General features: G+C 44.0%; 3 protein-coding genes across 9 annotated transcripts in view; 1 reads left to right on the top strand and 2 right to left on the bottom strand.

The window, feature by feature from the left end:
• LOC117757121 (liprin-beta-1-like) overlaps positions 1-2860 on the top strand; it is a 62476-nt gene extending 59616 nt beyond the window's left edge. For 6 of the 7 annotated variants that reach the window (XM_034577909.1, XM_034577907.1, XM_034577911.1 and 3 more), the window contains 8 exons: positions 144-255; positions 345-433; positions 553-675; positions 764-889; positions 1307-1495; positions 1635-1793; positions 1864-1929; positions 1998-2860. In XM_034577909.1, the coding sequence (XP_034433800.1) occupies positions 144-255; positions 345-433; positions 553-675; positions 764-889; positions 1307-1495; positions 1635-1793; positions 1864-1929; positions 1998-2090 (957 nt within the window). In that variant the 3' untranslated portion in view covers positions 2091-2860. Of the gene's footprint in view, positions 1-143; positions 256-344; positions 434-552; positions 676-763; positions 890-1306; positions 1496-1634; positions 1794-1859; positions 1930-1997 lie in introns of all 7 variants that reach the window. The other variant, XM_034577906.1, reaches the window with a different exon arrangement.
• A 131-nt stretch (positions 2861-2991) lies between these two features.
• Positions 2992-6535, bottom strand: LOC117757149 (NADH-cytochrome b5 reductase 3-like). The gene is given in 10 exon segments (XM_034577995.1): positions 2992-3609; positions 3611-3702; positions 4282-4381; positions 4729-4814; positions 5175-5258; positions 5353-5482; positions 5573-5679; positions 5941-6013; positions 6105-6230; positions 6515-6535. Coding segments are annotated over 10 exon segments (900 nt in total). The 3' UTR covers positions 2992-3528.
• A 5259-nt stretch (positions 6536-11794) lies between these two features.
• Positions 11795-26993, bottom strand: part of syt1a (synaptotagmin Ia) — a 124943-nt gene continuing 109744 nt past the window's right edge. The window contains exons 8-13 of the mRNA XM_034577986.1: positions 26472-26639; positions 25607-25774; positions 22906-23023; positions 15482-15615; positions 12664-12963; positions 11795-12623 (exon numbers count right to left, since the gene is read on the bottom strand). Coding sequence (XP_034433877.1) covers positions 12757-12963; positions 15482-15615; positions 22906-23023; positions 25607-25774; positions 26472-26639 — 795 coding nt within the window. The 3' untranslated portion in view covers positions 11795-12623; positions 12664-12756. The remainder of the gene's footprint in view (positions 12624-12663; positions 12964-15481; positions 15616-22905; positions 23024-25606; positions 25775-26471; positions 26640-26993) is intronic.

Raw genomic sequence — 26993 nt, 5'->3', positions numbered from 1 at the left:
AGTTTTAACCTCCAGAAACTCCGTGTTTGAATGTTTCTTCACGATTGGAACGAGGGCAAAGAGAAGAGATGTGATGCGGCGTTTCTCTGAGATGCTCCGCTGGTTTCCTGTGACGGATGTTTCCTGTTTCCTCCTCTGATCAGGAGCTGGGCATCAGGCAGCCTCTCCACAGGAAGAAGCTGCAGCTGGCTCTCCAGGCGCTCGGCTCAGATGAGGACGACCTGAAGGGCAAACTGGACCACAACTGGGTGACCAGTCAGTGACACATCATCCACAGTACCTGTTGCCTGTCAGCCACGACCTTTTCATTCAGATTCAACACACGCTGTGTTTCTTTGTTTCAGGATGGCTGGATGACATCGGCCTCCCGCAGTACAAGAGTCACTTCGATGAGGCTCGTGTTGACGGACGGATGCTGGACCACATGACAGTGGTGAGCCGCCGCCGCCGCCGCCGCCGCCTTTTCAAGCCTCGTCACGCTGCAGTGGAGCTGTTAATATTCTGACCACAGGGGACGTGTCTGTGTGGTGACTCTGTGGTGTGTGTTCGCAGGAGGACTTGTTGTCTCTGAAGGTCGGCAGCGTTCTCCATCACCTCGGCATCAAACGAGCCATTCAGGTCCTCCGCCTCAACTCCTACGAAGCAAACTGCCTCAGGCGACGACCGTCCGACGAGGTATCACTCCAGACACCACATCGTGTTTCCTATTTGAAAATATGTATTTGTACTTATTTAAAATCTATGTTTGGATTCCCTCGTCCAGAACAACATGACTCCGGCTGAGATCTCCCAGTGGACGAACCACCGAGTGATGGAGTGGCTCCGATCGGTGGATCTGGCCGAGTACGCTCCGAACCTGAGAGGCAGCGGCGTTCATGGAGGACTGATGGTGAGCGAGTCACAGCTCCAGGATCAGATGATCGTTTAGATACAATTATATTAATTCACAAATCCAATTCTATAAATGGATAATCGTCGGAACAAATTTGAAAAAACAAAAATAAGGCGACAAAAATAACTTCAGCGACCAAGAAGAGAAAATAGGGACAATTGATCTGCTCTGTATTAGTTTATTGGTTTATTTAATTTTCGAATATTTATAAAAACTACATCAAACTTTCATCAGGCACGATAAGTCCCCGATCAGCTGCATCATCGTCCTGATGTTTAAACAATCCAACATCTAAGATGAGTCACAACTAGAGACTGAAGTTCTCTCACGTGATGTGAGCACGACAGCATCAAAAATACTTTCCTCACTTCAGACCGATGATGATGTTTCCTCTGATATCTCTCTGCTCTCCAGGTGCTGGAGCCGCGCTTCAATGTGGAAGCTCTCGCTCTCCTGCTCAACATCCCCCCCAACAAAACCCTGCTGAGACGCCACCTGGCCACACACTTCCACCTGCTCGTCGGCTCGGAGGCTCAGCGGCTCAAACAGGACTGTCTGGAAAACCCAGACTACACCGTCCTCAGCGCCACCGCCAAGGTCAAGGTAACGAATCCCCGTCTGCCGCCGTGGCTACTTTACATTTCATTTAGCTGATGCTTTTACAATAAGTGCATTCAAACACAGAACAACAAGACAAAGAATAAACCACCTGAACATGTGACCCTGTCTGTTTCACTCTCAGCCTCGCCGGATGTCGTTCGGTGGGTTTGGAACTCTGAGGAGGAAACGTCAGGACGACAACGAGGAGTACGTCTGCCCCATGAACGTGGAAATGCCCAAAAGCAGCAGCTTCCAGACGGGGGTCCGGATCTACGAGGACCACCTGGACCACCTGGAACAGGTACAGAGCTCAACACTCCTGCTTCTGTTCCCTACCGAACTTCTTCTTGACATATATCTCTGTGTGGCAGATGGAAGACTCCGAGGGGACGGTGCGGCAGATCGGAGCGTTTTCCGAGGGAATCAACAACCTGACGGTGAGAGTCTGAGCTGCTGCAGCGAGTTGGCTGAAGAGCGATGCACTGACCTGAGGCTTGTGTTTCAGAACATGCTGAAGGGCGACGGGTTCTTCCAGGAAACCTCAGTCTGTCATCCAGACGTCGACGCAGCAGAAACACACGACAGCTCCAACGCGTGAAGCTGAACTTTGGTTCAAAAGAACAATTCTGTGGCGACGTCGTCCTCAAACGTCCCAGATAACGACCACGTGAGACCTTTTCACAGTGATGATCTGTTACAGTCTCTGTGTCGTTGATATTTATTGAAGCTGTGTCAGTTATAATGCATGAACTTCAAATTCAAGGTTTGCATTAACGTGCCTGCATTTATTTTTTATTACTCTGGTAGTCAGTGAGAAACTTTAAGATGTTTGTCTTATTTTAAAGAAATGTCACTCGAGTGTTTATGTCCACAACTGCAGTCAAATGATTCTGTTGTGGTACGTTAACTTTTTTAAAGTTAATTCAAAGGATTGACGTCCTTACTGTTTAGATTTGTCTCCTCTCTTTTTAAAGAGTGTCGGGTAGTAGTTCTTTCCACTTGTATCATCCAGGACACTGTTTAAACTTCAGCATCACACACACACAGTATTAAGGTTGAGACAAATGTGAAAACGTGTAAATGTGTACACACGTTTTATAACATTGTGAGAAACTTGTGTATTTGCTTTCTCACCAGGAAACAGGTTAGGAGATGAAAATCACTCACGTCCGCATCAAAAAATAAAGCTCACTTTGAATATTGTCCTAAACAGGATAAATAAATGTTTAGCTTCATGTTTACCAGACGGATGTGAGTGGTTTTAATCTTCAACATGAAACTGTTCAAAACCAAAGTCTTTGTTTCTATAAAGAAATTCACCAAATGTTTTCTTCTTCTACGTTGTTTTTCAATTTTTGCTAATAAAAATGAAAAAATCTATTTTCTTTGTCTTTACTCTTATTAACATCACTCACTACATATCCCACAATGCATCCTTGTTGACAGTCGATGGTCCCATCATGCACTGCGGTCGCACTAAAATAAAAAATCCAAACGTGGATAGTTCAATAGTAACTGGGTTTTATGTTGCATATTCAAACACAAGCAGCAAGACATCGCATCAGTAACATGAACAAATCCGTCTGAGCAGAATAAACCACAGATAAACAGCAGGTTAAACTCTCGGGACAATGAGTGGTTCCATATAAATGAAGCACGATTATATATAGTGTGCATAAAAAAAGCTTTTGCAAGTGTTAAGGCACTAAAGCCAGTAAACCTCCTGACACTGGGTTCCTTTAGCAACAGATTTTTTTTAAATCACCTCCTCATTTCACCACAAGCTGATTATATCTCACTTTGGTTTCTCGTCCGAACATGAACAACTCCACATATACATCTGAATCCTGAACTCACGTATACACAACTTCCCTCTCGTCACACTTTCTCCCTGCAGGTCTTGGTCCGTGCTGTGATTCTGTTGCATGATGAATGTCACGGCATAAATATTGTTTACATAGTGCAAATACCCGACTACATGAGTGCTTAATGCTTTTTGGAGTAGAGATAATTCTTTTTGAATTAGCCGTCGACGTCTAGAAGGTGAACCTGCGATCTTCGGAGTGGCCGACTTTGTCCAGGTTGGGGTTGCAGGCGAACTGGATCATGGGGGGGGGGGCCGCACATGAGCACGAGGGCGTCGTCTCCGGGAGGGGGGAGGTGCTCTGTGACCATGTCCTCGCTGATGAAGCCTTCACTGTACTCCCAGTCTGATGTGGGGAGAAACACCACAGCTCAACAAATACCCAGAATAATAATAATGGTTATCATAGTGAAGTTTAGATCTAACAGTGCACACTACTGACACCTACTGGTGAGAACATTGATATCCAGTGGTGCAAGTAAGTATAGTTAAATAACTACAAAAATATATAATATAATTAAGACAAACTGAATAACAGCACAGCTAATAACTCTGAAAGTGATCCTGCATTAATCTGGGGTTTTATTTTCTGACATGAATCGACCAAATAATGAATAATCTGATTAATCATTAATGAAATCAATCATTAGATTAAACTAAAACACCAACTCTCTTGTGGCATTGATCATTAATTATTCTATTGTGTTATCAGAAGCAGAGAGAGAACAGGTGTTTATTTCTAAAGTCTCCTGTTCCACGTTTCACTTTAGTTCATGTCCACAGCTCTGACTCCACCAGTACAACATGTCGTCTATTAGCAAACAGACATTATTTAAATTCTGTCTCATATAGGAGAATCTACAGGATCTGCTGTGTGACACCATCAGATAACATGAGAGCGTTGTCAGCACTAATGTGAACTCACTGTCTGGGGCCTTGTCCAGAGTGAACCACAGCTTGAATCGATCCGGGTTGTTGACCTGAATCTCTTCCAGCTCCGGTCGCAGCAGGATGTCTTTCTCCGACTGAGACGACAGACAAATCATCAATAAGCAATGAATACTCAAAACTGGATGAAAACCACTGATTCTAAGTTATGTATAAACTAAAGTAAGACCTGTACAGTGATGTCCATTAGATGAATTCAACAGGGACAGTGCACATTGATAGAAATATAGATTCTGGGTTTATGACATAAATTAACTGTTGGGTATTATTACATCTTTTCTACTTATGACCTTATTCTGGATTCAGGGATTATTTAGATCGTGATGTTTACCTGAGTTATCACTAGAATAACAACAGGAGAGAGAAAAGCTTCGACCGACAGTTGAGTGTGAAGCAGGCGTTGACTCTGACTCATGAAACTCACCTGGTTGGCAAACAGCAGGTAACACACCGTCTGGTCCTTGGGATCCTTCATCACGGCTGTGATCAGCTGCAGCATCGGAGTGATTCCTGGAAAACAACAAATAAGGTTTTGAATAATCACCTAACGAATAAAATAATGATAAGTTGCAGACCTAAAATTGAAAAGAGAAAAACTGCCTGTTATTGCTGCTTCTTTATTACTTAACAACCTTTTTGTTTCTAATGGAGTTTCCCTGCAGACGTTTTTCACATGTTTGTATAAACTGTGACAAATAAACATCTTGAATTCCTGTGAGGAGAAACTGCTTTTACAGAATAAACTAGAAAAGACTCTCAGGAGAGCTCAGACCTTCACCGAGGCCCAACAGTCGCCAATGGAAACACTATGTTCATAGGTTCTTTGTGTAATTCTGCTGACAGACAAACGTCCTCTCTTGTCGAACTCACCCGTCCCTCCAGCGATCATCCCCACGTGTTTTGCTGTCTTGGTCACAGCTGGAGACTTTTTATCTGCTTGAATGGCAAAAGCTCCTGAAGAGGAAGAAATCACAGCGTCAAAGATTCAGAGCTCAACTTGTATAAAAACTGACTCCAGCTCAGTTATTAGTTGGGCTTGGTGTTGCACCTTTGCCCTGGTAAACGAGCAGACCGCTGGGGCCCCTGAAGTCGATGGTGTCATTGATCCTGAGGCTCTCCATGTACTGACTCATCTTCCCCCCCTCGGGGAATTTAGGGTGAACGTCTTTGAAGTAAATCTGACGACAATCAGAGGAAAATACTTTTAAAAAAAGAGTCAAAGAGCCGCTTTAAATCTAGAAGAGAAGCGAGTTCGATCGAAGCTTCACCTTCACCACCAGGTCCACGAAACCTTTGTCGTCGTCGCTGGACACCGGCGTGTACGGACGCACGACCAGTTTACCGTCAATCTTCGCTGACAGATAAATGTGCTGACCTAGAAAACATCAGATACTTAATTAAACACAACGTATAACAAGGCGACTCACATTTAAATGTTTAGATCAGATATAATGTGTCTGAATATTAATCGAAACAAATCAAGCAACAGAAAATGTTTTTTCTACGACAATAAAGAATTTGTCCTGTCACAGCAGCAAAGATGGAAAGTAAGAATAGAAACATTTAAAAAAAAAGAAAAAGTAAACAAACACAAACACGTGATTGATTGAGTTTCGTGCTGAATGACGTCACTGACCGATTGGGAGTCCGAGGATGTGATCAGCTGACGGAAGAGCGAACTTGAACTTCCGGGTGTCATGACTGACGATCTGTGCAACACACACACACACGTGTTGTGTATCACCATGTCAACACTTTATGAGCCCTCCGTGTTTTTACCGGACGCGGTAGGTGTCTCACCTGTTTGTCCAGCAGCCGCAGCGCGTACTTGATGCTCGGGTCCTCCAAGGTGATGGCGGGTCTCCTCTTGGAGAACAGGAGCCTGAAGATCAGGTTCACGATGCTGTCGAAGCCCCCTCGGATCAGCTGGAGGACAAACAGCGGGGGGTCAGACACTTAACAGCGGGGTGAACAGCAGCTAACAGCGGCTAAGAGAAGCTAACAGGAGCTAACAGGGGCTAACGGGGGCCAGCAGCCATGTGCGGCCTCTGAGGGGCGTTGTCTCCCGTCAGTTGATCCACAGACGGACCGAGTGAGTCACGATGATTCCTGAGTTCCAGACTCAACTTCTCCTCCGCGTTAGCTCCAGTTAGCCGCGGCCAGCGCGTCAACACGCAACATGGCGGCCCGGCCGCGGGTCGGATACTTACACCGATGATGTAGGAAAACATCTTTCAGTCACTGTTTAAAAAACACAAGACGCGTTTGGTTGAAGACGCAGGAAAAATAACGTTGAAGGTTCGAGCGCCGCGACCCAACCGAGACTGCGCCACACGGAAGTTAAGCTAGCTCCAACATACACCAGCGTCCGGTGTGTTTTGGAAAATAAAAGCGTCGATTGGGAAAAACACTGTTTAGATTTGCTTTAACATAACATTTAGTATCTTCAATATATAATCAATAGTCTTAATAATCAATAAGTTACTGTTTCATACATTTTAATACGGTTTTTATCTTTAAACTGAATAAAATATAGTACTTCCGGTATGAAAGCAGCTAACTTTAGCTAACTTCTGCAAATAACGATTCTCTGACGAAACTTCCTGTCTGGCCTCTCAAAAATAAAAGCTCCCGATAACTAGAATTCAGGAAAAGAATACACTTCAAAAAAATAAAAGTCCACAAGTAACAGCAAAGAGTTTAATGCGTTTAATGTTTAATGAGAATAAACAGTTTGATATCACAGTGTGGTTCTGCTCATATTTCACTTTAAATTTGATTTTGCAGCTATATATTATATAATATGCAACAAAAGCAAATGAAAAGAAATATTAAATTTAGACACTTTAGAAAAAGAAGAACAACTTTCTATTTTTGTTTGTCACACACGTACCTGATCTATAAGTGCAATGATGCTCGTGTGTGTTTACTCTGTTTGCAGCATATTTATCTATTTACTATTTCACTTCTTACTTTTTTAAAACCTTTATAGCTTTTATGCCTTTTTTAGGAAATAAAAAAAACTCATATCACCTGTTGCTCTTAATCCACAGAAAATGATTTGATGTTCGTGCTTCTCAGGAAAATACTTTACAGACTCAAATTAAGTGATTAACTTTGGGGCAGAATTCACAAAATACATTGAAATTAATGGTTAATGTTTAAATGCAGATGATTTTCAAAGGCTACAGAAGTTCACTGATAATATTCTAGAGATGTTTAATCTGTCATTGATGAAACTGATGGGAATAGGAATTAAGAATATATAAAGAATAGATACTATCAGACATGTGTAATGATGGAATAGTTTTTTATAGTTTCTGTTGAGGCCTCATCCAGATGTTTGAGTCTCAACGTCCACATAAGATTCATGTCACAGCAGCAGCACGAGAGTCTGATCCCCGAGCTTCACATCGATGAGACGTCGAACATTTGGTGGAGGACAAATTCACGTCCATGTTTTCTGAACGACGTCAGTGAACAATCCCCTGATGGAAGCTGATTGGTGCTCGGGGCAAAGAGAAAACACACAGTGTGTGGTGCTGCTTCACGTCCTCTAGGGGGCAGTAGTGACCCGTCTTACCCATGATGCACCAGCCAGTTGAAAGTTTAGAGACAAACACCATCACTGAAATTGGAATTTGTCATAGGAGTGAAGCATGGAGGCACATTGCTGTTGGATATTAGTGGAGTTTGTGCAGCAGCAGTGACTCACGTGACTCTGCTGCAGATCGATCCTCCCACTGCAGCGCTGCACGTGGATCAATACACGGTTTTATTATTATTATTATAAGATCCCATTAGAGGCAGTGGCAGCCTCCACATCTGCCCCAATGAAACCTGGTGCATCGCGACACATGAAGACACGACATGATGAGCTTCTGTATCAACAGGAAATAAAACATTTTTTTATTGATCATTTGTGTATATGAAGTTATATAACAACAGTCAGAAAACTCCACAGAGTGAATCACTACACAAAGTGAAACGAAACTGTAAAACACCTCGTCAAAAATGAAGGTATACACAGCAAATATAACCGTCGGCGGCTCGCAGGCACCGCGAGCGATATGGCAGGAAAAACACACCCCAGAACAGTTCTACAAGATCACAGAGAAAAAAGTTCCACACACAAAATTACTCAAGCAGGCAGTTGATATACACGAAAGGCAACTAGGATCTTTCTACAGCATCAGATTCTAAGACTTGTACACAGCTTTGTTTGTGAAAGGTCAGCGTGGCCCTCGTGTCACTGGAGAGAATCTGGAGTTGTCCTGGTCACACAGAAGAGAGCTTGATCAGGTTTGGTGTGTTTCTCTGTTTTTTACAAGAGCAGAATTTAAGGGGGGGGTTTGATTATTCGTGCGTACTTTGGTAGGAAACCGTAATAAGAGGAGCATTGCGTTGCAGTGCAGGTAATGGCTTTTTGCTTTGAGGGGTCCTTCCCCCCCCCCACCCCCCCTCTACAGGCCTCCCAATCCAATGGGTTTCTGCAATGCTGCCCATTACTGGATTCCCTGATACATGCAGCCTGCACACGTCTGTCAGTTTTTTCCTGTTGACTTGCTCGGGGCCACGTTTGCACTTGAATCCATTTCTTTTGTTTTTTATTTATTATTTAGATCTGAAGCTGAAACTGGAATTTCATGAATCTACGAATGAACGAGGCGTGAAATCAAAAGAGTCGATCAGACAGAGAGGGGTGGGGGGGTGGGGTGGGGGGTTATAAAATGAATTCCTAATAGTTGAAAAAATATAAACAAAAGGACTATTTCGGTTGTTTTCTTTTACAACAAAAAGTGCAAAGTACATCTAATCTCACGGTTAAAGGAATCGACACCAACACGCTCTGTACTGTACATTCAGATTCTTCATCTCCAATAGAAAAGATTTTTTTTTAAAGTGAAACAAAGATCCACGATGGAAAAAAGGAAACGTTGGTCGACGACATTTCTTCGTGTGTGTGTGATTGACAGATAGTTAGAGACAGATATGATATTTTGCGGCTGAATAATCCCATTTATGTCACTTTATATTGAATCTACATCTTTTCACAAGGGTTATGTAAATATATACACGGCATTTTTTTCCGAGGGGTTATATATTTTAAAACGTAAATGCGTGTGGTTTGGTATTAAACTCCCTGAAAGCTTCTGATGCTGGATCTGTGTGCAAGAGGAGAAAACAAACCAGCGAGAAGGGAGGGAGCCCTCAGAGGTCGACGGGCCTCGGGCTCCGACCCGCGTGTTGAATCCACGTGTGCTGTGTCCTAACCGTTTCCCTCTGGACTCCGGTCAATCCCTCTAAGGTTAGAATCGTTCTTTTTTTTCCCAGGCAACACCACCCACGGTAACACTATGGGATGAACATACAAATATTGCACAGTGCTCAACAAAATGCTGCGTGAAGCGACCCCCCCCCCCCCACCACCCCGCTCGCACTCGGATAAAACATCGTCAAACATCGCCCCACCTTGGTTTATTTTTTTGTCTCTCTCTCTCTCTCTATCTCTATCTCTGCGTGTAGAAGGGAAAATGGCAGTAAACGCTACGACACCACTACAGAACAAACTGTTTTTTTCGCTACCTACTGATAAAGTCTACATCTCTAAGCACACACGGCAGTCACAGTGATACACAAAGCAGTCCTCGGCAGACTCCTATGGAATGACACGTAGCTTTTTCATAATAGAGCTATCAACCACACAGTAACATTGAAAACATTTAGAAAGTCCTCCTGAAGCTATAGCATCGAGTATATGCAAGAGGTTCCTCCGAGATAAGAGACTTCATGGTTTTTCATGGAGTAAAACTTATTTCCTTTCCTAATTGGACCCGTAGTAAAGGACATGATGGACTAGTAGCCTACACAGACCATTAACTTGTACGGTTGTTTCACGCTCTCTCGGTGAAGTCCTGCGCCAACAAGAAAACGAAAACGGAGAAAACTGCTGTTGGCTGAAACGTGATTTGTCATCAGGGCTTTTCTTTCTTTCCTCTTTCTTTTTATTTACCTCCGCCAAGGTGAAAACTTTTCGTCTGTTTGTTTGCAGGACGACGCAAAAAAAACGACTGAAGAGGTTTTTAGTGAAACTTGGTGAAAAGGTGGCAGATGAGTGAAGGAAGAGCCGAGTCACTTCTGGAGCAGACGTGATCGAGGAACGCTCCCTGAATCCAATCTGGAATTAATTTTTGCACTTTCTAAAAACACCAGTGCAGTGTCTGTTGTTTGGTCTGTGGTGAAGCTGGTTGTAGCTTTTCTTGCTGAAACTGTAGAAGCGACCTGCACATAGAGCTGTTCACCTGTTTGATTAAAGTTCAGTGGAGCTCGACTCAGGACGCAGAACCTGAACTGGAGAATCAGTTGTGGTGAACGTGCTGTGGTCGCTTGGTTATTAAAAGTTTTAAAATATTAAACGTATATAAATTGCAGGAAAATCCAGTGTGAAGCCGATAAGACGAATGTTTCTTTGCCACAGACAGTCGGACATTTCTGGAATTATCACATAGATTTAATTTAGTTAGATTTGTGCTAATTCCTCAAAGAAATAACGCAGCGATCTCGGAGCAGCTTGACTGAACTGAAGGGATCGTTGGACCTTGGCGGAGGTGCAGGCGCTCGACTCGCTCTAGTTTCATCGATCAGGAGGATCTCTGCCCCCCCCCCCCCCCCCCCCCCATCTGAACACGTGTCCTGAAACAAAGACCAGCCAACAATCGCTCCCGAAAAAACCCCAAAAAAATGCTTTCCACAGAAGTCAACAAGCTCGTTCATAGACATCCAGTGCAAAAACAGCAGCCACGTAAAAAGGTCGAACTGGCAGTAAAACATGGCTCGCTCTATTGTCACTGTGAGAAGGCAACGCAAAGCAAAGACTGCGATCGAGGGCACCGCTGCAGCCAGAGACATTGTTCCCGATAAACCGAAGCTACGACCACTAGCAAGTGGGAGTGTGTGCATGAAGGGAGGCCCCCCCCCCCCCCCACACGGGTCACCTCCCCGGGAATGGCAGTGTTTAGAAACTCGCTTCACCTCCGTCAATATTACCCTGACCCCCAAAGTTTAAAACGCACTTTTAATTCTTCTCCTCTCCTCTGATTGAAGGCAAAGGGGATCAGGTCAGAAGAGCGCCCCCTGGTGTCAGTAGATTCCCCCCCCTCCTCCCCCCGCCCCGTCCCAGCCTTTAGTAAAGAGTGTAAAAAAAATCATGCAGTTTACTAAAAATAGTTAAGACGCTGAATTGCTCTAAAAAATATTCCTCTTCAAACCAGAGTCACGACTCCCTGTTTGTTTCTGTTTTTAAACTCGGACCCCGGCCTAAATGCAACAAACCCTCAGCGACTACAAGGCTGATTAAAGTAAGCAGGTAACAAAGTATTGTTAAATTAGCTTAAGGACACAATGGCTACAGCTCAGGTGCTTCTTCCACACGGGGCCCGTTTCTCAAGGGACAACAAAAGAGTCTGGATTCGATTCCCACTTTTTTTTTGGAAAAGATAAATAAATAAAAACAAAAGCCAGTAGAAGTGAGCGACGGCCTTTAAAACGAGGACCTACTTCACTTTGACGGCCGAACATGGAGAAAGGAAACGCTGACGGGTTTGTGTTGTTTGTGGGAACGAGCTCAACACGTAGGTCCTCTGATTGAGAAATAAGTAGAAAAAGTCATAAGAAATCATGTGCTTGTATTATTTCCAGCAGCATAATTAGTTTCCCCCCCACAGAACCATAGCAGTTAATGGCCTTGTGTTTTGGAGCTTTGTGTGTATATATATATATCCACCGGTTTTTCTGTGATGATCCTTCGCTGACGTCGTCCTTTACAACGTGAATATATCCCCCACTAGCAGGTTGGAATTCATTTTCCCTTTTTATATCTGGAATGCAATAAGGTAATAAGGTAGAATTTTTAAATCCTGGGATATATAATATTGGCTTTCCTCTATATCTGCATTTACATAATTTAAAATAGAACATCTTATTAAAAACATCGAGATATACACAGATTAGGAAACGGGTAACAACATACAAACACATAAACTAGAAATCATTTTTGTCTGCATACTTATATATACAACTGTGGTACAATAAATTCTTTCAGTCATGCGCTATCTATACAGATCATATTGCTTAAAAGAAGGGGGCTTTTGGTCGGGGGGGGGGCGTCTCGGGGCTCGATGGGGGGAGGAAAGAAAACTGCAGAATCAGGATGGAACCGAAGAGTAAAAACTATTTTCAGAAAACAAAAGAGAAGAGTAGGGACCTGATAGAAAAAGCGGAGGATATGACGTGACAGGAAGTTTCAACAGTTAGGGATCGTCGTGAAATTCAGGGCTGAAAGACAGGGAGGGGGGGGGGGGGGGGGGGTTACATGGATGGACCCATATATCACTGAGGTATTTACACATACTGGCTAAAGAGTACTACAAGGCAGGTGCTGAAAGGGCCCTGTCTATTTCTTGGTGGAGAGCTGAGCGTCCACCTCCTCCTCGACCTTCAGCACGTGCCACTGGGCGATGGGTCTCCTGGGGTTGGCCAGCATGTCGGACCAGTGGCGCAGCTCCGTCCCCGAGCTGTTGAGGCCCACGAACACTTTGCCGATGGCGTCGTTCTTGCCGATCTTGTCGTAGTCCAGCACAGTTATAACAACTTGCACTTTCTGCAGAGAGAGAGAAGAGAGAGAGAGAGCGAGAGGAGTCAGGAGAATGAGCGGAGGTGAGGCGTCTTGTTTTTCAAGATGTCTGCTGTTGTTGAGCTCCTCTCGCTGTTCTCTTCCCCCCCCCTCCTCACACCCATGACCCAGTTCTCCTATTTGCTCTCAATAAAACACGAATGTGAAACTATATTCTTGATTTATTTCGTGGGACTGAGGAGTCGTTGAAACTGTATTTTTAGAAGCTCGGTAAATAAAGCGGAGCCTCCACTGGATCCCGGGTTATTACAGAGTGTGAAGATGTTTGTGTTATTAAACTCTGTGTGATTATCGCTCGTAACGTACGTAACACACGGATGTTCATTAACAGGACGTGACCTTCCAGACCAGGCCTCCGTTATTTATCAGAGCCAAACAGAGGCGAGTGTTTGATGACTGGGAGACGCGGCCCCGTGCACGTGTTTATTCAAAGGGACGCGGCGAGGACGCCTGACCCGGGCGTCGGCCTCGGCCTCAGAATATGAATTAGTGCACAAAGAGCCCTGATTAAGTTTCGATCCACCGGAGCCACCTGCATGCGCACGGGACCTCTGTTGTGAGAGCGTGTCTAATACGCCATGTAATGAAATACGGGGGGTTAGTTGATTTTTAAAGGGACAGTTCACCTTCAACTCGCTCATTGAAACGAGACTGATTCATGGGAAATTAGCAGAATCGCTCTAATCGTCCCTGAGAAGTCGGAACTGTCCGAACTCTGACGGCTGCTCCAATAATGATCTTTACTGGAAGTTCAACATATTCAAATAGCAATAATAAGGTTAATCTTATAATAAGGTAATCTTTTTCTATATAGCAAGAAATGTAGGCAGTTTTTTAAAGCTTTCTAAGAAAGTTTAAGCGTCACATATCTTAAAGAATTAGTGCAGCATTTTGGAAAATACTTTATTTTAATCTTATATCACGTACATTGATACTTTACGTGGAGTTTTATTTGAACTTTATATAGTAAGATATTTAATGTAGAGACATGAAAGATCTTCTCATCTCACTCTATGACAGAAAAACCCATTTCCCAAAACACTGAACTATTCCTTTAAATTACAACTTTTGGATTTTTATAGAGACAAACATCGGAATAATTTAAAATTAAAAAGAGACTGAGTTCGCAAATATTAAGACTATAACTGACTTTGGTTCTTTTAAATCAACGATGGATTAGTATTATGTTATTTTATGTTCATCTGAATCTTACACATTTTTTATGATATTTATCTTGCTGAATAAATTTCTGTTCTATATTTATCTTTAGGATAAATACAGTAAATAATATACTGATCTTTTCTAGATTGTTCTCTGCAGAGACACGGTTGCACAGTTTGGAATGTGGCATCATGGGTAAAAAAAGATGCATGCGTAAGAGACAGTGGATGAAAACAAATGAATCTAAGTGGTGTCACCGAGTGCGTCGCAGCTAATTGTGTGTGTGCGGAGGAGATAGTGGAATAACAAACCCTCTGTTAGTGTAACCTGATAGACCAATTAAAAGCACTACTTGTAATTCCCACGCAATCTCTGAGACAATTAAAATCTTTAGATTAATTACACAAATAGTCCCGAGGTCAAGTTCAACTGTGATCCAACGCTCCGCCTCCGCTGATGAAAGCTCGTCGGGCGACTGATCCGTGTAAATTTTAACAAGACGAGGAAGAAAACCTGCAGAGAAATCGATTCACAAACTAAATATGTATTTTAGAGTTATTGTTGTCGGAGAAATCAGGTTGTAGTTTGAAATTCTCAGAGTGTTTTTATTAAAAATCGGCCTCGGCGCCGTCAGTGATGTTTCAACAGTCCATTAGTTTCACATTTACGACCTCTTCAAGTAGCGTCGCTGCAGTTTTACTTGACCTTTAGGTTTAATATTCTTCCTCCGGTGCCTTTCAGGACCACGTTCAAAACAACCAATGACGAGTTTATGATTCAATCAGTGGCTAATAATTATTTAACGATCACCCCCGGCTCCCGCTGATGAGATAAGAAATGCAAATTTCCACCAACATGCTGGTGTCAGCAGCTCGAAGTCAGAGCCTGATTTGAACGGGGTTGATTGGGATCAACACAATTTAAATTGAATCTGGGGCTCGTGGACCCAAACCTGTGATTTGTGAGCTGTGACAGGTTTAATCAATTTGATTTGAATTAACTGCCTGAGGAGATAATGTTGTTCTTCCTGGGGAAAAGATCCAGGCTTTTACTTCTTCTCTGTCTCCAAACGTCAACACGGGCTTCGCATGCTTTGCTAAATCATAACGAGCTACATGCTACAGGCAATAGCAAAGTGCAGGGAATTCATTAGCTTGTCAAATTGGGAAACCCGGGCTGATTTAAACTGAAGTGCCTTTTATTACACTGCTATAATGAAAAGCCTCTAAACCGGTTATTTGGTAAACGAGCGCCCACTTATCAGTTCTTATATGAAGCCGCGTGTCGGCAGGTAGCTACAGATCCATCACACTTGCATGTTTACCTGGATTTGTTCGAATGGGACTTCAAAGCTGAAGGACTCGTTGTAGTACGGGTTCAGGGTGTTCTTCTTGATTGTCGTCTTCTTCTTCTTCAGCCTCTTGCCATTTTGCATCAGGTGGATCTTCACGTATGGATCTGCGGAGGAAAAAAACACAAAGAATAAACGCAAACCATTAAAAAAGCGCATTACAATGATTTGTGGCCACTTGAGGGCAGCATACTTGACACCCTGTGTATCTTTGCATTGTAAATCTGAGCTTTTTGTTTCCTGATGCGTCTGAAAACGACGCTGATGAAAAGCAAAGTCTCGGGTAATGAAACCAAAACAGGATCTGAAGCTAAACTGCTTTGGTTCGATCCACTGTAAATATAAAAACATTGATTATGACAGTTTCAAAGTGTTTCCCTCAGTGATGGATCAATGATGGGCAGGGTTTTAAAAAGCAAGGCAGTGACAGTCCTGTGTTTTCCATCACTCGGTTAACCAGAGCCTCATTTTCATCTGAACGGCATCTCAAGTAGAACCCAAGTGGCCGGCTTCATCCACTCTGTGGCAATCAGGCAGAGTGTGTGTCTGTCTGTGTGTGTGTGTGTGTGTGTGTGTGTGTGTGTGTGTGTGTGTGTGTGTGTGTCTGTGTGTCTCTGTGTGTCTCTGTGTGTCTCTGTGTGTGTGTGTGTGAAAACAACAAACCACCGTCTCTCTCTTTTGTTTATGACGCGACGCTGCTCCTCATGATTTGTTTACACTCTCAAAATGGTCATCGAAAGTAAATTGGACGAAACCTGACGAGTGGGTCGGCAGTAAATCGCCTTTTCAAACTGCCAGAGAAATGTTTTCTGTGCTTTAATTGAGCCATTAGAGGGACAAGGTGAGACAGTCCATTTCCACACAGACAGAAGTTCTAATGAGCAGCTGGAGAATGTGAGAAAGTTCCAGGGTAATTTTCAGCAGATGAATGGACGGACTCGGTAATTACTGTGATTCAAAGATTAGAATCCTCGGCTAATTTTATTCCCTTTATTCTCACTAAATAAAATCTATAGCCGCGCCAGGTTGGTGCTAGTTAATCTATACGAGTCAGAAAATATATGTCCCGTGTGTTTGTTCCCGATTCGTCGTTTGTGTTTTAACACATAGTTAAGTTGTAATTAATATTTAACAGATGTGCTCTTAACTCTTTATCGGCCACAAGTAGGTTTTATATGGCTTTTACTCAAAGCTTTTACCGACATGTGCTGAAAAATCAATTTAGATGGAAGAAAGTTCTTCTCACAACATAAATGAATGAATATAAAAGTAATAAATAACCAGGGAAAGACCAGAACTTTAAAGATTCTGGTTCCATGTGTGAAGACCCCATAATGATGCTTAACGATCCCAGCTCGCGATCCTGAAGAATAGAAAGAAAACTTAATGAAAAACCACTTTGCCTCATTGATCATTTAGGACAAACCAGCGCTTTTAGAGACAAATAACCACAATAATCTCAGAAATGCTAATGAGGTAGGAACCCGCCTGAGGCCGACAACCGCCCGTCTAAACACTGAGAGTCTATCAGAATGAATAAGGAGGGAGACTTCGAATCAGGGCTTCTAATTAGTCGCTGAGACGCCACTTGCTCTGATAATCTGGATTTATCTCCGGATCCCAGATGCATTAGGTGTTTATCAGTTGTTTTTTTTATGTGTTGGCTGAAAATCTCAGTCTTAGGTTGGAAGATCGCAGGATTTGTAGCAAATATCAAACACTGAACAAGCTTAGCCGCCGTAATCTTTCATCCAATTTAGGAGGATGAGGACCCGACTGCAGCCGCGTCCGAGGGAAGCTCACATGAATATGGAGAGAAAACCACAAAAAACAGAGCGAGATGGACAAACAGCAGCAGAGTAAGTAAACGACAGAGGCAGAATATAAAGGTGTAGCAGGCTGCTAATGGAGTGGGTGTCCATTATCACTCTCCTGCTGAGAGGAGCCCGAGCGCTGGGCTGATGGAAACAGTGAATGAGGACGGCGTGTTGTCACTTAACGAAGAGAACGAATACGTGAACCATTCTTCAGCAGCCTGGTGTCAAACAGCAGAATGAGGCTTTTACGTCCTGTTTTCATCCATCGACTCGGCGTCGCACGTTATCAGACTGAGCCTCGACTCTGGGAATCACGTCGACCGATACTAAAAGTCTCATACTTTGGGATTTCTGTTCGTACATCTGCTGCTGATTTCTATCGTTGGTTGCTCTGTTGCTTTTGTTTGATCGGTTGATACGTGGCCTCCTCTTCCTCCTGGAGTTCACAGGTCTAAAGAAAGTCAAACACCGAAGACGAGGAGTGTCTGGCAAAGAGATCTTTTGAGATTCGTGTGCGCAAAAAAACTCAAATAACGACCTCACATTCTCACATTGTTCCATTTGAAAAACACAATCAAAGGACAACTGACGGCTCCTTTTATTTCTGTTTCACGCACAGCCACAGTTTAATAATAATGGCAGAGTTTCGACTTTAATATCGAGCACTTCAAACTGAATGTCCACGACCTCAGAGACAGAGATAGAAAAAAAGCCTGTTTCTCATTTCTGACTCTTTAATGACGACTGTCCCTGCAGCAGCGTTTCTTAAGTTTGACTTCTTCTTTTCATCAACTTCCAGAGACGATAGAAAACACTGTCTGCAGTTTGACGTTTTAACATTCACTACAGAAAACAAGATATGCATTTGATTGACACACAAATGACTGAGGGGCGTCGGCTGCGTGGCCCAAAAAGTCGATGATCCGCGGAGGAGACACATAAATACAGAAGCAGAAATTTGTTTGTGTTGCAGGGAAAAGCTCAAATGAGATTTATCTGGTTCTAACCCAGAGAAGATCCAGGCTGAGCATGAGGATTAACTGGTGTATGAGGAATATGTGGCACTATTCTGGGTAATGTTGGCTGAGACCACTGGAGTGTAAAACTTCCCCCAGTTTACCCAGTTAGTCAACAACATATTATTCTTTGCCTTGGAAGTTATTAGTTGTGACATAGGCTAACAAGCTCACGACTGTAGGTAGCACGCTTTTTAAGGTAGCCAGGTAGCTGAGCTAACTATAGTTTACAGATTATCACTTTTCTTAAACATTTACTTTATGGATTTTAGTTCTGGGCTAAAAAAAGACACAACCCTCCAAACCTCGGTTCCTGTTGTAGTCACGACAGCGGAGCTATGATGGTACAATCGTTATTACTGTGATGGAGCTTCAATATGTAAAGTGCATGTATCCTCTCATTGAGCCTGAGTAAACACAACACATCAGCTGAACGGGAGATAACTCATTCTCCGGCTCAAAGAGGAAACACCTGTGGCGCCGCACCGCCGCAGACGCTCTTATCTCTCCGGGCAGCAGATGAGAGTTTGGCGTTATTGAGTTTCGGAGGCTCGCCCGTACCTCATATCCGGCCCATTTCACCATCTCATCCCAGACGGATGTAATCTCTCCCATTTTATGGATGAATGGCAGCGCTACTGACGGCAGAGCTCCTCCTCACATATGTGTACAGCGCAGAGGCTCGTCTTCGCTATTCCGAGGGGTTACTCGTCTGAGGCCTGGATGGTTTTATGAGGTGATGCACCATCAATCGTCCCCCCCCCGAGTCAGGCTAAGAAGCAGGTCTGTGGATAAGTGTTGAGCTGTGTAATCTGCAGCAGAGTTAAGTAGAGCTTCTCAAGCAGACTCATTTTACTGCGGTTACGTACAGTTTGTATCTTAACCTGTGGATTAATGACATCTGTGACTCAAAAAACTTTTTTATTACATTTGTCACATTAACACCAAACACAGAATGAGTTTCCTCCTGGTTGCGGTTGCACGGTTAAATATCGCCTGGTTGTCGTTTTAGCTTTTCCTCGTCTCATTTTGGATTTGCGATGGTGGATGCACCCAGGGGTGACTGTCAGTTTAGTTTTAACACACTCAACTCAGCTGTGAATCACACACACACACACACACACACACACACACACACACACACACACACACACACACACACACACACACACACACACACACACACACACACACACACACACACACACACACACACACACACACACACACACACACACACACACACACACACACACACTCCACATAAACATGACAAGTGTGTACAGTGAAACTCAGACCCACAATGCAAACCATTGGGATTGTGTTGCACGCTCTGAGAATCCTAATTATCCGACAGCTCTAAATCCCTTTTGTAACTCATCCGCTTCTTATTATCGACATCTTTGGAATTTGCATTTATTAAAGCAAAGAATTCAGACAAAGAACATTTTTTAAAATCCCTAATCACTTTCAGATTGCTTTCTTCTCTCAGGCCTGTTTTATCCTTTGAATGATCCTGTTGCGTTCCTGCCTGAGAGAAAAGCCTCGAAGTCCAACCAGCCGGAGCAACAAGACAAATAAACCCTGGAGCCGAGAGGGCTGATGCTGCGCCGGAGCGCCGGGTCGAGGCAGCGCGGCTTCATTACCGCCGACACGGTGCCCGTGTGCTTTGATAACCTCCCCCACTGTGGCCCATTACCTGGGTATGTGCCGCCTCACGGCCCTCTGGGACACCTTGAGCGCTACAAAGAGGGGTGGGACAAAGCACTTCTGCCGCCACCGCCTCTATAAACCATTTAGCCTTTGAGACATTCAGCCTTTGTGTCCGACACACTCTTTGGAGTCTGACTCACCTTTTCACGAGGCAACAGCCCGAGGATAGAGTGTCGTGGAAATGCTGTAAAATGCACCATTTTAAACAACTATTACACGAAATAAAGGGACACACATCTGTGGGTTCAAAGAGATGCTCACTCAAGGACGAGCTCGCCTGCCGCTGCATTCTCAGGCTTTTCAAACTCAACTTTCTACTCTGTAAGTCTGTGTTGCTGAAGTGGAAAATGCAGCCGAGTTCTTTTGAAATCTGACTCAACGTAATGGACGTTTCACTGGAACTTTACATTAGCTGTGGAGCCGGCTGAAAGAGGAGAGAGGAGCAAGTCTGTCTGTAATGAGGCCGGGATTATTTTGAGACGACAGCTAAAGAGCATGGTGCATCACCGCGGCTGAACAGCGGCAATTGTGAGACGCACCTCAAGACAACAGACATTTAAAAAAAAAAAAAATCCTATTTCCGATTTTGTCTACGAAGCAAAGTGGAGGAGAAGGATTTGGATGTTTCATGAGGAGCCAATCAAAAGAATTATTTCTGATTATACATTGGTTAATGATAATACCCACATCTTCCTCTGCGAGCCATAATTAGGCACGGTAAACAGGATGACAATAGAGGAGAAGGCTGATCCCAGGCCATCAATTACTTGTCCTCCTCCTTAAGCTCTGGCTGAGCCGCCTTGTGGATGGAGGCTAATTATTGTTATTAGCGACCTGCCCATTATTTCATCCGTCTGCTGCACTTCTAAGTGTTGTCGCTTTGCTCAGGAGCAGAAACGCAGGCGCAACTAACAAAGATTTAAATCAAAACTCAAACTGCAATTTAGAGTATATTCTGGTTGTGTGTAATTAGAAACGTGCACTGTGCTATTACTGTACGCTAATAATTCACCCTGAACCCCCCCCCCCCACGGATGAACGCACACGGATAAAACATGCTCCAATTAAACGTGACAAACAGCGCACGGTGTCAGAGTGTCCTGTAGTGCAGGAGAGAGAACTGGCCTTCCAAGGTTTTTTCATTCTGGCCTCGTCACCGTAGCTGGAAACTGGAAGTGTTGACAACGCCACAATGCAAACGGACACAGGTGACGGTAGCGGGGGGGGGGGGGGGAGTTTTTTCTTTCTTCCAAGTGGCTGCTGGAGCTGGTCTGATAGATGAGAGGAAGCTTGGAGCTGTTAATGCCGTGTTACTGTACCGGGGCGTGTTCGGGCGCTTATGTGGAGAGACCTGTCCGTCAGGCAGGAAGTAAGTGGGCCCAGGTGTATGTAATTGCAGTGCAGAGAGAATTTAGAATGAACCCGAGGAAGAAAGTCAAGAGAGAAGCAGGAGGAAAGTGCATACTGGTCGGTCTATGGCCCCAGAGTGTTGAATTTGATGCTTGGTTTTTAATCTGACGTTGTTGTTTTGATCAATATAACAGTGATGGTCAAAGGGAAACTATGGATTTTAGTGGTGAATCTTCGTTGTGGTGCATTTAGACTTAAATTGCAAATACACAACTCAAATTGACAACATGCCGACGTCTACAAACCAATCAACATCAAGTATAGGTTGTATTCTTCTGGGTGTGAATATGTCGTGAGTATTTGCGACATCATAACAAGTTGTGCGATTAAAGATGTGAACAGAAAGAAAATCAACTAACTACTATCGACACTTGTCTGCACCAGAAACCTCGGAGGAGAAAGAGCAGGAGATAATAACGATGGTTAAAGTCACAGGGATCAATTCTGCAACGTGTGTTTTCGCTGAATCTGAGTCGCAGCATGTTTTTGTGTCATTTCATGTCGTGCTGCTTTCGCTACCTTAAAAATAGCAGCAGTGACGCTGTGGGCTTTCACCTCTATTTCCGACACTGTCACTGACCCTTATGGGCTGTGACCCAAGACTTCTCACACAGTTAAAATTACTGGAAATAATGAAAAACGCCCTATTGGGAGTTCCCAAAGCCCAAAGTGACGTCTGTCAGCTGCTTCTTTCGTCTGATAAACAATCTCAAACCCCCCAAATACAAGACTATTCATCAAGAAGGCTTGGAAATACTTTGACAAAGCAACGTTCATATTTCAGGAGATAATTAGCTTTTGGTAGATTTGCTTTTTCAGAGAAGAATCCCAGTGTTTATACCCGTGTGTGTTGAATATAATTACAGCGTGACTAAGGTATATTTGGATCTAAAGCTGTAAAAGCAGCTCTGCACCTTTGCTGACTTGCCTCCACAGGAGATTCACAGTTTTACAGAAACGAGATTCTTTCATTTAATCCCTTGAGAAAACTCACTGTGTCTGCGTTCGAGTCTATCAGGTTTTAAATGGAACATCTGTCCCCCTGTGACTGATGGAGACAGTCGTGTGTTGCGTTGTGTTGGGTTGTGTTGTGTTCCTGTCGTCAACTTTGTGCGTCTGGGTGTTACATGTACAGTTTCCAGCTCTCTTCCTCTCTAACAAGTGGCACATTCAGTTTCCGTGACATCAGACCCCGGAGTGGCCTGTTGGTGCTGCACCAGAACAGGAATAGGTTTCATTCTCTTCTTCATTGGTGCACGCTACAATCATTAATGCATCTCCAACACAACATCAGGTCTGAACGTTGCAGTTTCTTCAGGATCTCAACATCTCAGAAAAATGTTGTAGGTGATGCAAAGTGCAGTGCATGTGCATAAAGTGCAGTGCAGGCATAATTACAGACAAAGGCCCTGTCAGATGGAAACTCAGTGGTTCTCCTCACCTGACAAGCCTCCCACGTCCATTTTCTTCAGGTTCTTGGCCTCGAGGACGACCACGGTCAGCTTGCCGGCGGTGGGAACGTACCGCAGGGAGAAGCAGATATCGCCCAGCTTCTCTTGCTGTGGGAGAAGCAGAGACATTGCAGAAGGGGAGAGAGAGAACAGGTTTTTAACAGCACCAACTAAATCTGTATTCACAGCAGATGCTCACTAAGAGGCTAGATGAGGGAACCCTGTCATCCCCCCCCCCTCCACAGCACACTGGATACAGCTCAGTCAACCAAATCCCAAGCTTGTGTTTACCTGTTTTTCCTTTTTTTTTATAGACGTGTTGTTGTTTTTGTGGTTCTGCTCTCGGCAAACAGAAAAGACATAAAGTGCAGCAGATCAAGTAAAAGGGCAGAGTGGGAGCGAGCTGGGGCGTTAGAGGACAAAAGGTTCTCGAGGATCAAGAGGGACGCCCCCAACCCCCCCCCCCCTGACAGAACATGGCAGCTCATCCCACCATCGAGGAACCACAAACAAGATTGTTATTGTTTTGCGTGAAGAGACGACAACACGAGACGACGTTCCCATGGAGCGGGGAGCTCCACACTTTGTGTGATTGAGTTCAAGAATACGGGCGCAGACCCATGAGTTGCTCTGCAGGTAGTGACGTGAATTTGATTCTACTATACTCTGTATACTTCAATTAATATATTTCCATTTATATTCATGTATTTATTTTCATTTAATTACTTGTTATAACGTTTTCTACTTGTATTTATTTATTTGTAGTTATTTAGATGTATTTATGTGTTTTAAGTTATTTAATTCTTTCATTTACATGTATTTATGTATTTTCTTTCATTAACTTATTTATATTTCTACTTGGTTTACTTAATATGCGTTTCTCATGTTTTCAATCTTCTTGTTTTGCTCCGAAAAGGTTATTTTTAATATCAGCTCCCACTTTACTTTGTCACTCATCAGTGAAAAAGCTGGAAAAGTAGCGACTGCAATCACTTCACTGGTTCACGCGAATCACCATCACAACACTTATTATCATACACATGAGCAGAGTGCTTTTCACCTTCTTGTCGTATCCCTGATCAACGCGAGGAGCCGACACGACGCTCCCTCAGGTCACTGAATATTTTTATACATTTTCCTGCTGCATTCTCACATGAGCTAACTGCTATTTTCCCAACATACGGCCCCTCTGGAAAACGTCCAGACCTCAGTGCCTGTGTGAGAGCAGCTTTGTGGGTCTCGCAGGTTTTCACTGTCTCATACAAACAACAGAGGGTCGATCCTGTACGAATTCTCGAGGTGTGTTGTTCAATATAAATACTTTGTTCTTCCAATCATCGGTGTTTTCATGTGTCATTTCGCCCACAGCCCCACTCATTTAATTTCTTCATTTATCCTCCACTGGCCTGGCGGGTGGTTCACGTACAGAACCAGTGACTAAATCGTTTCACTTTGATGACGAGGGGCCGGGTTTTAATCAAGACAAACACACGCTCCCCTGGAGGCCAGCAGGGGGGGGGGGGGGGGGGGCGGCGACGCTTAATTATTCCAGTGACGAGCAGTGAAAAGGTGCTTTCATATTTTCTATCAGGAGTAAAAAGCCAACTGCTTCCTTTTAAACCTAAAGGACCGTTTTTGGAGAACGTGCTCCTTCATATTTGACCTTTAAAGCAAAGAGGATTGTGTGACGCGTGTGGGTGGAGTGTATTAAAACCTTGATTCTATTCACTCTGCTGCCTTTTCGCTGAACTCACTGATAAAAGATTTATTTCCTCCGAAGTGCAGCTCTTCCTTTAAAATGTTTGGAGTGAAACGCCGTCTCCTTCCAAAGCTTCCTCTCTCCTTTAAAACCAGATTTGAGGGGGAGTTTGGTGATAAACATATTCACACATTTCTTTTTAACCCCAGGATTTAAAAAACTAAATCAATAAATTGAAGTTCTTATTAACTTTTTAAGTTTAAGCTACAGGGGCCGACACTAGTAAACAATCTGAATAACCACTGAAGTTTAATGTAAATTACCATTCAACACACATACAGAGTAGAGCATTTAGATAATAATAATTATATTAACATTACATTTGACATTTTCAGCAGTTAGAAGGTCGGAAGGAGCAATTTCCATGGCCGACCTCTGCTCCTTCCTGAGCCTGAAAGCATCGCTCCTGTGAGTCGAGCCTTGTGTAAAAGTGTCACGTGCGAACAGGTGCAACCGAACGTAAAGGAAGTGTAGTGGTGCCCTTCAGCTGGAAACAACACCGCTCGCCGCTCAGCGCTGTTATAATTAACCTTTAAATCAAACCACCATAATGCAAAAAAAAACGGAAAAAAAACGAGGTTCCCCTGGCAACGTGTGCGATATGCCGTGACATTTACCATGAAAATTGAATCCCCTGAACTGTTGCCTGGAAAGTCACACTCCTGTTAATTGAAGGGGAAGTGTGGACATTTGATTAAGTGACATTTCCAGGGGAGATGGATTACATCAGCCACGGCGCCACGTCCGCACTTCAAGCACAAGTGCTCTGCAGAACATGGCAAAACAATCATTGTGATATTCTGAGCAATAAAAATGTTCCTCAGCGACTGGATTTTAAAATCTCCGGTGTCACAAATTATTCCGAAACCTCCTTGTTTCTCCTGTTTGACGTGTGTGTGTCCACCTACACAGGTTTGTTTACCAACTCTTACCTCCTCCTTCTCAGCGCTCTGCAGATCCCTCCACTCCTCTGTTATGTGGCTGAAGTCCACCTTGTTCATGGTCACCTTGATGTCCCCGATGGCGTCGTGTTTGGAGAAGCGGTCAAAGTCGTACACCGTCATTATCAACGTTTTCCCCCCGAGCTCCACGTACGGGACCTGAGGAACGTTGAGAACAGATGTAACGGTGTGGAAAAGTTGTTAAATTGAAATGATTTGTTGCACAAGAAAAATGAGAGTGTGGGAGCGACTCTGTGGTTTGTCCCTGACATTATCTCACAGAATCATCTTTTATTCTGGAAGGTGTCAGAGCTGCTTAGAATCACCTGTCGCCTGCTTTTTCCAACACGCATCACACATTTGGAATTAGAAAACTCACACACACACACACAGACACACACAGAGCGGGGTATTGAGATGGATATCACATCACATTATGCTTAACTTACACCAAACACCTGCGCGCGTCACTGTCAGGTGGACAACAAAACTTTCGCTGCTGCCGAGCAACAGCCCTGCATCCATTATGGCCGAGGCAAGGCCGGGGGGTGGGGGGTGGGGGGTGTAACGCTGCATCTGCCCATGTTAATCCTGATCACGTTGAGCCTCAGTGTGTGTGTGTGTGTGTGTGTGTGTGTGTGTGTGTGCGTGTGTGTAACTGTGAGAGATATTCTGTCAGGAGCTTGTTAATGTGCCAGCTGGTTGCTGTCTCCACACCTTCCCAACATTCAGAGCTGCATGCAAATCAGATTGTCAGTGGAACCAAAAGCTCCTCAGCTGCAGGAGAAGTGCTCGAAATGCACAAAGGTTTTTTGAGCATTTTAATGTAATCAAACTTTGTGAACATGAGCCGTACCTTGAAGGTGAACTGCTCGTTGAAGACAGGATTGAGCGTCTTCCTGTGGACCTTGGTCTCAAATTTCTTCTTCTTGTCGGGCAGCAGGTAGACCTTCACGTACGGGTCGGACGTGCCACCCATGTCCATGGCGGGCAGCTCCGCCGCCTGGATGATCCCCACCATGAGCTGAGAGAGAGGAAGTGAGAGGATGTGATGCGTCAGAATGTCCACGGATCATCCAGATTATCAGAACGTGCACCTTCATCCCACCAACATCCTCACTGAGAATCTGAATCGTGGATAAAGAAACGCCTGGACACGTCTTTTTTTATCACAAGCAATCATTCTTTCACAATAATGAAGATTCAGGTTCATTTTTCTGGGATATGGCGCCAATTTCAGAAATGTATGTCAGCGGCTGAGGAGTTTGTAAAGGTCACGATGTGTCGGACTAGGAACGAGGGGGCTGGTTCTCTTCACATAAGGCCGATAATTGATAACCACAACCGGGGGGGGGGGGGGCTGGGGAGGCTGATTGAC

This window comes from Hippoglossus hippoglossus, chromosome 23, assembly GCF_009819705.1.
Source record: "Hippoglossus hippoglossus isolate fHipHip1 chromosome 23, fHipHip1.pri, whole genome shotgun sequence".
Classification (NCBI taxonomy): Eukaryota; Metazoa; Chordata; class Actinopteri; order Pleuronectiformes; family Pleuronectidae; genus Hippoglossus; species Hippoglossus hippoglossus.
The sequence above is the reverse complement of the archived record's forward strand: the minus strand, read 5'-3'. Positions and strand labels throughout refer to the sequence as shown.